Source organism: Rhinoderma darwinii, chromosome 3, assembly GCF_050947455.1.
Source record: "Rhinoderma darwinii isolate aRhiDar2 chromosome 3, aRhiDar2.hap1, whole genome shotgun sequence".
In the NCBI taxonomy this organism is placed as follows: domain Eukaryota; kingdom Metazoa; phylum Chordata; class Amphibia; order Anura; family Rhinodermatidae; genus Rhinoderma; species Rhinoderma darwinii.
Genome location: NC_134689.1, coordinates 392,751,830 through 392,768,612, shown reverse-complemented (window position 1 = coordinate 392,768,612; position 16,783 = coordinate 392,751,830). Strand labels below are relative to the sequence as shown.

Here is a 16,783-nt window from a genome sequence, read left to right as displayed (position 1 = left end):
CCAGGTATTCTGCTTTAGGAGCAGTCCCTGACTTCACTGTCCATATATGGACAGTGAAGTGAGGGACTTCTCCTGGAGCGTAATCCCCGGCCACAGCTTCGGCAACGCTGGTGCCAGGGATTATGGATTCCGCTCCTTCTCACATGCACTTCAGTGCGAGAGCTCCAAGAGTGAAGAAGGAGGAGGAGAAGGCGTGGACGACGAGACAGGAGGAGGAGGGGGCGTGTACTATGATTGATGCCGCTCCGTGTCTTTGCTCAGCCTGCATTTCCTGCTGTGTAAAGACACGGCGCGTCATCAACTAGGTCTACAGGCGGCGGGACCAGAGGAGGCGGAGCTCTGAATAGCTCATGAAACATCCGCCTGGCCCACTGCCTGTAAATGTAGTTGATGACGCGCCGTGCCTTTCTCAGCCGGAAGTGCTGGCTGAGCAAAGACACGGTACGTCACAGGAAATAAAAAATGTACCCTGGGTGTGGTCACGTGACCGCAGATCAGAACAGGGTAACGCTGGCACAGGTAACTAGACACTATATTAGAAATGTTATTAAATATGTCTAATTAAGTTAAAATGTAAATAAAATGTATTCCTGGACAACCCCTTTAACATCAAAGCTCTTAGCCCACGATCACACTTTTTTTTTAGGTATTTTGTTTGTAGGTTTTTGAATTTAAAAAAACCAAAGATTATAATAGCAATAACCATAACGATTACAAGGAAATTTATTAAAATTATAATACTGGTTAAATTTCCAATAAAATCAATCAGTGGTTTACTAACTACAGTATATGGTTTAAATAGAGAAAACCATTAGTGTGAACGAGGCCTTAGAGCTGTACAATAAATGACTCATTTCAATGTAGTTTTATAACCTCATATCAACCAGACAAAAAGGAGGTTGCGTATAACTGTAGTTGACTATGGATACTGTAATATTGTGTATAATTTATATAGTTCATATACTGAGATTTAAGATGTACTATATATGGTTATATTTCCACCGACACTTTCAAGATAGATAACATGAATATGATGAACATTGAGTATAGAGTATATGGATTTTATTGCCATCTCATACAATATAGCCGAACAAATCCTTGAGCATGTTACATATTGTAAAACTACACTGTAACGGTAAACAGTTCAGAGCCAGACCTGTACATAAATACTAATGCTTTACAAGCCTCCTATAGACATTGGTTACTTAACTTTTTTCTACATGATCTGATAAGGGCTCAATGAGATTATTTGGCATAATTTATAATATAATGTTCTTAACTACGTTCCATTCCCATGACCTTTTATTTCCCATGTCCCTTCTGTTCAACCAGTAGCCCTTTCCTTACATCTGTTAAGTTTCAGGTTGTTTTCTTGTGTCTTCCACCTTGAAAGAATCATACGTTTTTAAAGATTCTTATTCTCAAATAGTTGAAGTCTTATATCACAGTCGGATGTCCTCAGGTTTTTTGTCTACATGTCCTTGGCAGCAACTAAGCTTTGCCCTCACGTTGTCCATGACGGATGTGTACAACAATGGATGGATACAAGGGTTTAATGCCACCAGACCTCTGGATATCTGAAAAGCTGAGTGAACATGAGATGACCACGCACAAGATGGCGGCTTCAGTCTGTTGGTGAGGTTGAGGTTCCTCAGAATGTGATAAGGCAGAAATGAGATGGCATAAAGCGCCACCACAATGCAGACCATAGTGACCACCTTTCTCTTCTCTTTTGACTCAAGCCCATGGCTTTTCCATACTGCCCTTGCGATGCCGATGTATGAAAAAAGAGTAATCACAAAGGGGAGTCCGCAGCCGAATCCAGCAAGGAACAGGCTGTACGGCAAGTAAGAGGTCAACATACTATCAAGAGCTGTTCCTATGCATTCCTTGACATGCGATTCCTCCTTTATTGTTGAAAATTTAAAGACCGGGGCAGAGATGGTGGCTACTATCACCCATACAATCACACTGGCCACCTTGGCATGCTTACTTTCTACCTTACCCCTGGCATAGAATGGATACACTACACCTAGGCAGCGGTTGGCACTGATACAGGTTATGAAGAAGATGCTTCCATAGAGATTGCAATTGAAAAGAAACCGTTCCACTTTACAAAGTGCAAGGCCGAAGACCCAATTTTTGTTCATAGCGTAGTAAGCCACTAGAAGAGGCAGAGACAATGCGTAGGCCAAGTCGCTCACTGCAAGGTTCAGAGAGAAAATGATGCCAGCATGGCTTTTCTTGGATCCTCTAGGCACCAGTAACCAGATGGCAAGTCCATTTCCCAACAGAGCGAAAAAGAACTCCACTCCATACACTGGAGCTAGGTAGTTGACTTGCACATGAGAGAAGGAGATGTTGCACGTCTGAGTCGCCATATATCAATGTTCTTCTGTATAATGAGTGATTCCTGCATTCAAAGTAAAACAAGAGTTAGAACATGAATTACGAATACACGAAAAAAATACGAACATATACCATTTCTACAGAATTTAGATAACAGTGGACATCCAAAAAAAGCACTCCCCTAACAATATTTGTAACTATGTAATATACCTAAATAAAACCGCCATACAGTGAATGAATAATCCCACCTTACAGTGACTAAATGATGGCGCCATACAGTCAGTATAATACCGTCATACAGTTTCTATATATTACCATCATATAGTGACTAAATAAGACTGGTTTCACACCACGTTTGGGGATCTACTCACGTTTTTTTCCATCAAAAGTAAGAATGACCGCACTGACACCTCATGCACACGACCGATTTCGGGCCGTGAAAATCGGTCCGTGTGTACAGGTGAGCGGGACTCCTGCCATCATAGACATTTAGGATGCTAGGAGTCCGTGCCTCCTCACGGAACTGCTGTTTCGTAGTGAACAAAATGATACAGCACAGAAAAGCAGTTCCGTGGGGAGGCACAGACTCCTAGCATCATAAATGTCTATGATGGCAAGAGTCCCATTCACCTGTACCGCGGCCGGGCCAAGAAATCCGGCCGACACACGGACCGATTTTCATGGCGAGAACTAGGTTGTGTGCAAGGGGTGTAAGTAGAAGGGAAACATTTAGTAACATGTCCCTTCTTCTTTGTATCCATACCTACTTTTGATGAAAAAAGACGTATGAGAGAGTGGATCTCCTAAACGTGGTGTGAAATTATCCTTATATCGACCATAAAGTGATAATCAAACTGACACCGTTGGATTAACACTAAACCTAGAAATTAATAATAAACGTGAACAGAAGATAAAATTCCCTGCCATCAGTTTGCAGGATCTTCTGCATTTTCTAAAAAACAGTCTTGTAGTAAGGGCCTGTTCACATCACATTTTAGCCCTATGTTTAGCGTGCACGTTGGGAAAGCTCCTTACTTACACGCTAAATGTGTCCATAAGGCTTCAGTAGAGTGTCCTTTTAGCTTCCGTTAGGCTGGTATACTTTTTTTATTTTTATTTTTTTGGAGGATGGAATAACGTAATATCCTACGCGATTCCATCCTGAGGGATCCCGCAAAAAAATAAAACTTATACCGCACTGCATCCTTTTTTTTTTTTTTTTTTTTTACATAGAAGCCTATGTGTGACAGATGCTACTGTACTACATCCGTCACAGATATACGTTAAATGTATACCTTGGAAAGCTTTCCCAAATCCCGAGGAAGAGCATCAGGTGGGGATGTCACTGTTCATGTCTGGACAGTGACGTTAGGGGCACCTCAAGGAGCAGAATCCCCGGTGTTGCCGATGCTCTGGCCAGGGATTCCCCTCCTGGCACATATGGACAGTGAATTCAGGGGCTACTCCTGGAGCAGAATCCGACGCTCTGGCCGGGGACTCTTGCATTACAAAGCCCCTAATGTCACTGTCATAAATGGACAGTGATGTCAAGGGCTCCCTCTAGGAGCAGGATCCTCGGGCAGAGCGTTGCGATATATACAATATCAGTTGGGATATATACAAATTTGCATATAAAGAGGCATTTCTGTTATGTTTTGGGGCATTCCTGAGTGTAGTAAGTGGGGGTGTTAAAATGCGCCATGATTTCGGAAGTATATGGTTAATACCCGCTTCCCTGGTTGTCTAGGGTAGAGAGCAGGTTAATGTGATACCGCCCAACTTCCAAATATTGCAAAAATGACTTTTTTCCTTTTAGGCCGCATCTTTAACTCCTCCCATACACACCCATTTCAGCCCACAAAGTATCATGCTCCCATAGTGCCTTCCCTCAGTAGAATGCCCCCATAGACCTCCCACACAGTATAATGCCCCTATAGCTGCCCCCACAATATAATACACCATAGTGCCTCCCACATGGTATAATGCCCCCATAGATGCCCTATACAGTATAAAGCCAGCACAGATGCCCCCATACAGTATAATGCCCACACAGATGACTCATACAGTATAACGCCCCCATAGCTGCCTCATACAGTATAATGCCCACACAAATGCCCCCAAACATCCTAATGCCCACACAAATTCCCCCATGCAGTACAATGCCCCCATACAGTATAATACCCCATAGCTGTCCAATACAGTATAATGCCCCCATAGCTGCCCCATACAGTATAATACCCCATAGCTGTCCAATACAGTATAATGCCCCCATAGCTGCCCCATACAGTATAATGCCCCCATAGCTGCCCCATACAGTATAATGCCCCTATAGCTGCCCCATATAGTGTAATTCCCTCATAGCTGCCCCATACAGTATAATGCCCCTATAGCTGCTCCATACGGTATAATGCCTCTATAGCTGCCCCATACGGTATAATGCCTCTATAGCTGCCTCCATAAAATATAATGCTTATATAGCTGCCCCATACAGTATAATGCCCCCATAGCTGCCCTATACAGTATAATGCCCCTGCCCCATACAGCATAATGCCCCCTTAGCTGCCCCTAGTGCAAGTGTCCACATATAAAGTGCCAGTGCCCATGTAGATAGCGCTCATATAGTGCCACAGTGCCAATGTATTTAGTGCCACCCCAAGTAGATAGCCCTACCCCCCCCTGTAGAGCGCCATTGGGGCTCCCGCTAGGAGCAGAGTCTCTGGCCAGAGCATCGGCAACGTTCTGGCCCGGGGATTCCGCTCCTGGAGAAGGCCCTGACGTTACTGTCCATGTATGGACAGTGACGTCAGGTACTCCGTCCAGGAACGGAATATCCGGCCAGAACGTTGGCGGCGTTCTGGCCAGGGATTCCGCTCCTGGAGGAGCCATTAATGGTCATGATATATGGACAGTGACGTCAAAGGCTTTCCCAAGACAGGAGTCCCTGGCAAGAGATATTGCATTGCTCTGGCCGGGGACTCCATAGTTGAAAGCCCGACATCACTGTATATGGACAGTGACACCAAGGGCTTCCCCGGGGCTCAGCTCTTAAAGTAGCACTGTGCTTGGGGAGTCCTTGACAAGTGGACAGTGAATGCTGAAGTAGGGAGCTGATGGTTTCTTGCTTCAGCATTGGATTAAACTGTATCTGCGATTTAGGGACATAACATCGGCCGCCTGGGACATCGGGACACTGCCCGGAATCCAGGACTGTCCCGCTGTAATGTAAATATCGCTAGTGGTATAGGTATCATTATACCGGGCAGTGTGATTATAATCAGTGTATATATACTCAGTTTCATTATACAATGCAGCCTGACAGTCCTTTATACTGTTGATGTTGGGCTCTGCTTGTTAGCTTCCAGCAGTGGCGGATCCTCATAAGGGCGGTTCGGGTGGCCGCCCCGGGCCCAAGGATTCCAGGGGGCCCATCGCCGCCCGACAGTGACCGGTGGCATTGTGACCTCATGACCTGTGGCATTGCTAGCACCGGAGGGGGCCCCAGTGGTAGCGACAGCCACATTCATTTGTATCTGCGTCCTAACGTGGCCTGCAGCCTATACGGCGCTGGGAGGACTCCCTGCGCAGGCCGGCGTGATGACATCACTGCATCACGCTGTTCTGTGCAAGTGTCCCGCCCGGAGAATGTACAGCGCTCCGTTCGTCGCGGGTACGGGGCAAGGTAAGTACAATATTTTTTTTTCCGGGGGCTATGTTTCAATATACAGTGGGGGGGGATTGCTGTGTAGCACTATATACAAGTGGGGCTGTGTGGCGCTATATACAAGGGAGGGGGAGCTGTGTGGCACCATATACAAGGGAGGGGGCTTTGTGGTATTATATATAAGGGGGGGCTGTGTGGCACTATATACAAGGGGGGCTGTGTGGCACTATATAGGGTGGGCTGTGTGGGACTATTTACAAGAGGGGGAGAACTGTGTGGCACCTATTTAGAAGAGGCTGTGTGTGGCGTTATCTACCGGGGGTCTGTGTGGTGCTATCTACAGCGGGTAGGTGTGGCGCTATCTACAGGGGCTGTGTTTGATCCTATCTGCAGGGGGGTGTGTGTGATGATATCTACAGGGGCGGTGTGTGTGATGCTTTCTACAAGGGCGGTGTGTGTGATGCTATCTACAGGGGCGGTGTGTGTGATGCTATCTACAGGGGCGGTGTGTGTGATGCTATCTACAGGGGCGGTGTGTGTGATGCTATCTACAGGGGCGGTGTGTGTGATTCTATCTACAGGGGCTATGTGTGGCACTATGTACAGGGGGCACTGTGTATGTGGTGCTTTACTTTACAGTGTTTGACCCAATTTTATTCAGGGGCACAGTTTATGGTGCTATTATATTTAGGGGCACAGTGTGTGGCACCATGATAATTTTATCTTAGTTTATAGTTGTGGAAATGTTGGAAAAGTGAGGAGCGGAAGACATTTGAGTGACAAATTCTGCTGAAATGGGTCATGGCCGGGAGAAGGGGTCATAACGTCTGGACCGGATGGTGAAGAAGAGGAAAAAAAAACTACTAGAATCTGTGACATCGTCACATGTGAGTCACTGGATTTATAGAGAATCTGTCACCTCTCCTGACATGTTTATTATAGGAAACCCTTGTATTTTACAAAAAGTCTTTGTGCAGTCCAGGACTGATAGACAAATTCGTGTTACCTTTCCCCTTGTCAGGAGGATGTGTCCCTGCACAGTGTGATACTGTCAGCGATGGTTGGAGACTGTCAGTATGTAGGGACACAGCTCTTTGACAAGGGGAATCGTAACACCCATTTGTTAATGCTTGCACGAAAAGGTAGTCTTATCAATAGTTACGGCATGGTGGTGGAGAAGGGGGGCCCAAGTTTGGGTAACAGCCCAGGGCACTGGCTTCCCGTACACTTCCTGTAAAGCAGGTCACTCACTTTAGTCTGGTTATTACTTATCAGTTTAAAACGTATATATACCGACACAGGATTTCCTATGGTTAACACTCAGCACTTGTTCGCAGAAGGGACCATTCATTACAGGAAAACCAACCCAATAAATTCCCCAACGCTAATTCTGTTTATTTTAACACATGAAAGGTTAGTCAGGCCATACTATCATACAGTGTGCGATGTCATGGCACCAGTTATAACATACAATATTTTATATGATCAGTTAATCCTTCAGATTATGGTGTATGTAAATGACATCATGAAATATTACACCAGTTATAACATCATACGTGATGTCATGGCACCTACAGGTGTAAATTGACGGTCTTCAACTCAATGCAAAATCTGTAACCAGGCCCCCACCTAACATGTGCCATTCACAATACAGGTGTCTTCTTACTTGGCAAAGGAGATCTAGCCTTTAGACCATCTTAGTCATTAGGGCCCGCCTGTGAGATCATCACTTATGTTGTTATAACTCGTTCGATGACGTTACAAACGGTGATATAATGTATATATGTCATAATATATGATGTATTAACTATACTTGCTTACTATTGGGAATTTACATCAGAGAAAATTCTAAGACATATGACCCATCTCTTCATATATAATTTATACCACTAAGATGCCCCCCATTCCCTTACATAATGAGTTGTACACATTTACTGCATATTTCAGCACCACTTAAAGCAGACCCCAGCGGTCAGACTGGGCGGCTCACCAATACCACCACTTGCCTGACTGTGCTTGTAGACTCTACCCTGCCAGGGATGTCTGTACTACGGACAATCGGAGCACAATATCTGTGCAAGAGGAATCCTGTAAATATACAGCCTGCAGTGGAGACCAAGTATGGTAAAGTTCTACTGTCTCTTTAAGGCCTGTTTGTTATATAGATTAGTTATTTGCTATACATTTTTAGCTGCAGTTGCAATATTAAAAAAACGCATCAAAATCTGCTCACCTATAATAGTAGCAGCATATAACACGAGCAGTGGCTCCAATATCACTACACCAGAGGTCAAGTTATGTGCACCCATGTGTTTAGTGTGTGGTTACAGTTGTCACTTCTGCCTTCTCCAATGTTGCGGAGAACAACCACCACAGAGGAAACGGTGGCAGCTAGAAAGTTATAGACTTCTATGGTGAACGCCCAACACCTGACATCCACGTGCCTTCTCTTGTAGCAACACAATCGTGAATCCGAATGACAAAAAATGACAACAACTCTGGAGGCATGAGCGTTGCTTCCAAGAACTACAAGTTTTACCGTTCCCTGGTGTTCCAAAAAAGTGACTCTCTGGTCTAGTCTCTGATGTTCTTTGGTTTGTTGCCACAGTCCCTGCTACTTGGTGACTCAGTGCCACTGTTGCCAACTGGCTTAGTGCCCCAGCTGCCCAGTAGTCTAGCACCCGTCTTTTGCTGCCTCGTGGCTTGCTGCCCTAGATCTGCTGCCTCATTGCTTGCCACCTTAGCCCCCGCTGCCTTGTGTCTTGCCACCCTAGGCCCCGCTGTTTTGTGACTTGCCCCGGCTGCCTAACTGCTTGGTGAGTTAAGGCCCTTTCACATGGGTCATATGAAGGCTCGTTCCCAGTCATTGCCCTGTGTAAACCGGGCAACAATCACCCAATGAACGAACAACTGCTTGTTCATCGGCTGATGGTATCTTTTATACAGCAGAAAATATTATTATTGTTGGCAGCACATCTCCCTGTGTAAAGAGGGAGATGTGCTGCCGACATGATGGTAATGCATGGGGACGATCAATCGTAGTAACGATCGCTCGTCCCCATACATTGCTTGTAAAAGAAGCAAACGAGCGCCGATCAACGGGCTGACTCGTTGATCGGCGCTTGTTGTTACGGCCAAAATTGACCGTTGTAAAAGGACCCTTAGTGTCCATTTCCCTGGTATATGGTGGGTTGGCCTCCTAGAGCCTTCTTTTCCGGTCCAGTACTTGATCAGATGTGAGGAAGTGACAGCCATGTCCTACGTGGTGATACACAAGGCCCGTAAGCAGGTGACAAGTAGAGACGTTGGACTCAGAATAAGTCTAACACTTGCCTCTCAAAATACATGAAGGGGTCAGTGACCCATTATCTTTAGGACCCCCGAGTAGCGGCACATGCAGTATATCAGTCCCTGCTAAGAGGTGTGAGGTCTATCTTGAGTGTGCACAGTGTTTACGGGAACTACACACATTGTGCCCATGATAACACATACTGGTCACGTCTCACAGCCACATCCTGTTATTAATGAATAGTAGAAATGTAATCACGAATTAGCAACACATTTGTAGCTGCGGTTCACAATATTACATCCTCCTATCAACTTCACCCCTGACTGATCAGATATTGATAGTTTATTCTGAGGATAGGCCATCATTTTCTTTCGCAGGACAACCCCAAGTGAATCTCTGGTTTGGAGGCACTCGGCATAAAGAGCAATGCCCAAAAATATTGTTATTCACAGAATCACTCCCGTCTGGATCACCATTTCTGCTGCCAAATAGAAATTAAAGATTACAGATTGTTATTAATAAACGCTGCTATTGCAACTCCCTTTGTTTCATTTTATTTGCCCAGTGATGCGCCAAACTCCCAGTGCGATACTGCAGCCAGGAACGCAGCAGAATGCAGTCTACTGTCTATCCAGTTTAGTGTAAAAAAAGTTTATTCAGGGGCATAACTATAGGGGGTCCAGCAGGGGTTGCAGTCACAATTGGACCCGAAGGCCTGAAGCGGTCAGACAGCCACGTCAAGGAATATCAGTGTTTATAACTTCTGTACTGAGGCAAAGTTTGAATTCCCTATAGTTACACCCCGATACATTGCCCTCCCGGTACCCTGAAATGACCAGGGGCATTAACCATGTTCTGTGACATCACTGTGTTTATTATCCCTGTACTGTGACATCACTGTGTTTATTATCCCTGTACTGTGACATCACTGTGTTTATTATCTCTGTACTCTGACATCATTGTGTTTAATATCCCTGTACTGTGACATCACTGTGTTTATTATCCCTGTACTGTGACATCATTGTGTTTAATATCCCTGTACTGTGACATCACTGTGTTTATTATATCTGTACTGTGACATCACTGTGTTTATTATCCCTGTACTGTGACATCACTGCTTATTATCTCTGAACTGTGACATCACTGTGTTTATTACCCCTCTACTGTGACATCACTGTGTTTATTATGCCTGTACTTCTGACATCACTGTGTTTATTATCCCTGTACTGTGACATCACTGTGTTTATTATCCCTGTACTGTGACATCACTGTGTTTATTATCCCTATACAGCGACATCACTGCTTATTATCTCTGTACTGCGACATCACTGTGTTTATTATCTCTGTACTCTGACATCACTGTGTTTATTATCTCTGTACTGTGACATCATTGTGTTTATTATCCCTATACAGCGACATCACTGCTTATTATCTCTGTACTGCGACATCACTGTGTTTATTATCTCTGTACTGTGACATCACTGTTTTTATTATCCCTGTACTGTGACATCACTGTGTTTATTATCCCTGTACTCTGACATCACTGTGTTTATTATCTCTGTACTGTGACATCACTGTGTTTATTATCCCTGTACTGTGACATCACTGTGTTTATTATCCCTGTACTGTGACATCACTGTGTTTATTATCCCTGTACTGTGACATCACTGTGTTTATTATCTCTGTACAGCGACATCGCTGTGTTTATTATCCCTGTACTGTGACATCACTGTTTATTACCCCTCTACTGTGACATCACTGTGTTTATTATGCCTGTACTTCTGACATCACGGTGTTTATTATCTCTGTACTGTGACATCACTGTGTTTATTATCTCTTTAGTGTGACATCACTATGTGCATTATCCCTGTACTATGACATTACTGCGTTTGTTATCTCTGTTTTGTCACATCACTGTGTCTATTATCTCTTTAGTGTGACGTCACTGTGCATTTTTAGTTATAGAAGTGTAAGCATATGAGGTGCAGAGGTTGTAGTTGCATATGGGAGCTGGTGTCGGAGTTGGGCCAATGGTTCCCGTGCCACATAAAAGGGGACCAGTACTATAAATCACATGTAAAGTTTAAGGTTCTTGTTACACATTTGGCATTGGGACCTAGGAATTTCAGGTTATGCCTCGTTTTACGTCTGAAAATAGTGCTACAATACGTCGGCAAACATCTGCCCATTCTTTTGAATGTGTTTGCCGACGTACTGTGCAGACAACCTGTGATTTACGCGTCGTCGTTTGACAGCTGTCAAACGACGACGCGTAAATGGACTGCCTCGGCAAAGAAGTGCAGGGCACTTCTTTGCCACGTAATTTGAGCTGTTCTTCATTGAACTCAATGAAGCACAGCTCAAGATTTACGAGCGCAAAATACTAGGAGGAGCATTTACGTGTGAAACGAGGCAGCTGTAAACAGTCTGTCTTTTCACTCGTAAATGCCTCTCAGCGTGTGAACATACCCTAAAAGGGGTTTTCCAGGAATTTACACTGATGGTATATACCTATGATGTGCCATCAACATTTGATTGGTCGGGATCTAATCCCTGGTACCTTAACGATAAGAAGAATAAATGGGATGTGGCACTTTCTAGACTGAATACAATTGTACTGAACTCTCAGCTGTGAGAAGTATTGAGTCCGTACAGGTTTTCAGCCTCTGGATGTAAACGAGAATGTTTCAATTCACCTACAGCAAGCCGAGATCTTGAATATGATGAGGAATTGAAACACAAAGTATGTTAGAAAGTGGCAGAACTTCCTACTATACAATGACTAACCTTTATGTTAATAAAACCAGAAAACATCAGAGATGAAATGGAAATGTTCTGCCTGCCAATAGATCTCTCCATAAACATGTCTTCAGGTCTATGAAGGGGCCCACACAGGCGTCTTATAACATCCATAGACATTTAAGGGGCTCCAATTGTTAAGCCAGCCTGATCTCCATTTGCAGTGCATTTGAATACAATCTATTGTTCCCTGTTATCAGCCATGTCAGGTTGGGAAGGGCTTGTTCTTCAATGGGATGACTTACAGGGAAAACTTCTTCAGGTCACTTATCTTTGGTACCGACAACCTCCGGAAGAATCTTCCTATGTAGGTGAATGAATCGGACCCCAAGATCATCTCCCAGGGGCCCTTTATAACACAAGGAGGACACGACACGCTCTCTCTTTGTTGAGCAGTAGGTAAAAAAAGAGGTTCGAAACTCCTTGAAGACGGTCCCCCGACCATGAGGACATCGGCTGGATTTGGTCATCTAATGTCTACGGGGCCTTCGGAAGCCGTCAGATTGAAAGGTCTGGACGCGAGCTCCTGGGGTACGTGCATCGCGTGCTGGAGGAAGTCTGCCCAGGATGTGGGGGCAATCTCAGCTTCTAAAGGAAATCTTTTATCTTTGCAAAGTAAATTGCGCACAAGGAATAACGTACAGGAAGAACCAGAGTCTAAGGACCACCATGCCAGCCGCAACCCCCAGCAGTCGTGGTACCCTGCACCCCCCACCTGCAGCATTCACAAGGGCAGATCATGCTATCTGGCAGGGATTGTAAATCACTGGCATGGCGCCGATTTAATTATCGGAATAGGGAATTGCATGTAACTATTTTCAAGATCTCTGCTGGCTGTTAAAGAATGAGAATATCACCCATAGATTGAAACTAATAAGAAAATGAAATTTGTTCGCCGTGTAATGAAAAGTTTTGCCACTTTCTAATATAGTTCATGTATCAATTCATCACCATTTTTGTGATATATGCTTGCTGTCAGTGAATAAGAGCATTCTTGTTTATATTTTAAACCTGTACAGATCCCATGTTTCTCACAGCTATGGGTTTGTTACACTCGTATCCAGTCTAAACACATCAGCAATACAAATGTTTCTCCTGGCCTGATAGTTTGCTACAATGTATCAATTCTGGTATAATGTATGAGGCTGAAGTTCTGACTGTTGAGCTCACAGTGGATTGTTTAGAGTGGATCCAATTTTAGCAAACCCTCAGCTGTGAGAAGTAGAAGGTCTGTACAGTTTTTTCAGCCTCTGAGTATAAGCAATAATATTCCTATTCATGACAGCAAGTAGAGATCTTGAAAATGGTGTGGAATTCTAACAAACTATATAAGAAAGGTGCAGAACTCATCTGCCTCACAGACAACTACAGGGGATAGTAGAGGGAGGGTTTCACGTTTAGGACCCCCTCTCTATACCCCAGAGTGGAGACTTATTGACTTCAATTAGGTTCTATTCACACAGTGCAGCAAAATCGCAGTTTATTGCTGCAATTATCAGGAAAGCGCCACATTTTTGCGATTTTCACGACAATTTCATCACAAGAGGAAGCCTAAATTATGCTTTAAAGCGATATATTTCAATAAATCACAATAATGACATATCTGTAAATATCAGGTAGGTAAGGGTCCCACCTATAAGGAAAATGGGGGCCCTACGACCACCTGTTTCGCAGTAGACAACCGGCCATGCATGTGCACAATTCTTTCTATTGCAGTATATTAGTTACGGAAACAGCCGAGCGCTCTCGTAATTCCCCTTTAAGACAGGGGTCCGCAACCTATTGCTCTCCAGTTGTTAGGAGACTACAACTACCAGCTGCACTGTCAGTCTTCATGCTGGGAGTTGTAGTTTCCAAACAGCTTGAGAGCCACAATATTTTCATCATTGTTACAGTTACACTTTTTTGTTATTATGGAATTATCCTACAAGTAATTGTCTAATTTCTTGGGGAGGTGCCATAAGAATAAAGAAGCTGCGGGGATGTAGAATTCCCTGCAGCAGCTTCCCTGTTTCACAACCGCCTGTGCCTGCTGCTCCATACAGGTCCATAAACAGCATCTGCCTTCTGCTGATGGATTATACAGGGATAACCCAAGACGACTTACCTGGGACCTGGCAATGTCTTCTGTAGAGCTGAGGGTTCGTCTCTGTTGACACTTTCAGGCAGTCACCACATTCCTCCTATGTGAGTGTGATTCCTTTCCACCCCCTCTCAGTACAGGCTCTGTATTCTCACCCGCCCTCCTCCTCTTCATCATCATCCTCCTCCTTCTCTGTGCACCGGAGGTCCCTCCTGCAAGATACATAGGAATGGGCACAAGTATCAAATTGGCATTTATGACATTTGCATAGAAGTGATCTGTGTATAAAACTGTCTAAAAAACTAATAAAAGATAAATTTCACCCCCTAAATGTGGCCCTCATGGTCTTTTCCCCATGAATTTAGGACCGAATGTTATTCTAGGTAACAACAGATTTCTCTATGGGCAGCCTAATGGCCATAATATGGATCTGTGTGGAGAAATCTATGTGCCCATACTGTACCTCTGTGTCCCTACTGGTCTGTATTGCAGAACAATAGGGACTTTCTGTGCCGATGTACAGGTAAGTGCCCGGGACAACGCATCGCGATATATCATGTAATGTATTTTTATGCAACGTCATGCGTCAGTATGGCGAGAGCTGGATCAGAATTGGTGGAGGTCCCTGGGATAATTGTATTTGGCCCCTTTCCCTTTTATGTTTTTTGGAAGAAGGAATATTCAAAGTGAAATTTTCATAATATTGGATGAATAATACCACGAACCTGAGCCAAACAGTACCATATAGTGCCCATATAATTGTACCATACAGTGCCCACATATTAGTGCCATACAGCACCCATATAATAGTGCCATACAGCGCCCACATAATAGTGCCATACAGCGCCCATATAATAGTGCTATACAGCACCGACATAAGTGCCATACAGTGCCCACATAATAGTGCTGTACTGTGCCCACATAAGTGTCACACAGTGCCCATAGAATAGTACCATATAGTGTACACATAATAGTGCCATGCCGTGCCCACATAAGTGTCATGCAGTGCCTACATAATAGTGCCATACAGTGCCCACATAATAGTGCTATACAGTTCCCACATAATAGCGCCATACAGTACCCACATAATAGTGCCATACAGTGCCAAAATAATAGTGCTATACTGTGCCCACATAAGTTTCATACAGTGCCCACATAATAGTGCCATAGAGTGCTCTCATAAGTCCTAAGCAGTGCCCACATAATAGTGCAATACAGTGCCTACATAATAGTTCCATACGGTGCCCACATAATAGTGCCATACAATTCCCACATAATAGTGCTTTATAGTGCCATACAGTGCCCACATAATAATGCCATACAGTGCCCACATAATAGTGCCATACAGTACCCACATAATAGTGCCATACAGTGCACACATAATAGTGCTTTACAGTGCACACATAATAGTTACATACAGTGCCCACATAATCATGCCATACAGTGCCCACATAATAGTGCCATACAGTGCCCACATAATAGTGCCATACAGTGCCCACATAATAGTGCCATACAGTGCCCACATAATAGTGCCATACAGTGCCCACATAATAATGCCATACAGTGCCCACATAATAGTGCCATACAGTGCCCACATAATAGTGCTTTACAGTGCACACATAATAGTTACATACAGTGCCCACATAATCATGCCATACAGTGCCCACATAATAGTGCCATACAGTGCCCACATAATAGTGCTTTACAGTGCACACATAATAGTTACATACAGTGCCCACATAATCATGCCATACAGTGCCCACATAATAGTGCCATACAGTGCCCACATAATAGTGCCATACAGTGCCCACATAATAGTGCCATACAGTGCCCACATAATAGTGCCATACAGTGCCCACCTAATAGTGCCATACAGTGCCCACATAATAGTGCCATACAGTACCCACATAATAGTGCCATACACTGCCTAAACAACAGTGCTAACAGTATAACACCACCATAGAATACCTACAGTTTTCGTCAAGCCTCCAGGGAGGAAATTAAGAACTGGTTGTGCATTGGTGGGATGGGGGTTATAGAGGCCCCTAAATTGTGCATGCCCTAGGGTAATTGCCTCTTCTTCCCATGCTGTAATGCAGCCCTGAGAAACATAGAAAGCGTTCTAGTTTTAGGTCTGTGAAGCTTAAAATGTCTAAAATACTTGGTGTTTAAGCCCCTGTGCTCAATATCTCTGCTGTCAGTGAACGGAAACAATATTCTTAAAGAAGAACTCCCATGAAAATGTTTATTTCTTTGCCCATTTATAATGGCTATCTTGTACATCTAAATGATTTTTATTGCTCACCGAGAGTCTATTATACGAAACGCAGGCTCCGCTCAGCTCACGTTCTGAGAATCAGAATGGGAGTCTTATTGACTTACATGGAAAATTGGCTTCCGGTCCGCACATAAGATGCTGTGTGAATCGGCGAGTCAGTTTACAGATCACGTGACAACACGGGGAGCCTGCGTTTTGTATAATAGACTCTCTGTGAGCAAATAAATATCATTTCGATGTACAAGATGCCAATTAAAAATGCGAAAAGAAATTAAAAAAATCATGGGAGTTCTTTAACATCCAGAGGCTGCAATCCTGTCTGAT

At 44.1% G+C, this 16,783-nt stretch overlaps 1 protein-coding gene across 1 annotated transcript; it reads right to left on the bottom strand.

The window, feature by feature from the left end:
* Positions 1–1,072: 1,072 nt before the first annotated feature.
* P2RY11 (purinergic receptor P2Y11) lies at positions 1,073–16,406 on the bottom strand. The gene is made up of 3 exons (XM_075858958.1): positions 16,154–16,406; positions 14,206–14,393; positions 1,073–2,413 (listed from the first exon to the last, which is right to left on the bottom strand). Exon 3 carries the CDS (start codon positions 2,379–2,381, stop codon positions 1,443–1,445), a length of 939 nt encoding a protein of 312 aa, XP_075715073.1. The 5' UTR covers positions 2,382–2,413; positions 14,206–14,393; positions 16,154–16,406; the 3' UTR covers positions 1,073–1,442.
* Positions 16,407–16,783: the final 377 nt, after the last annotated feature.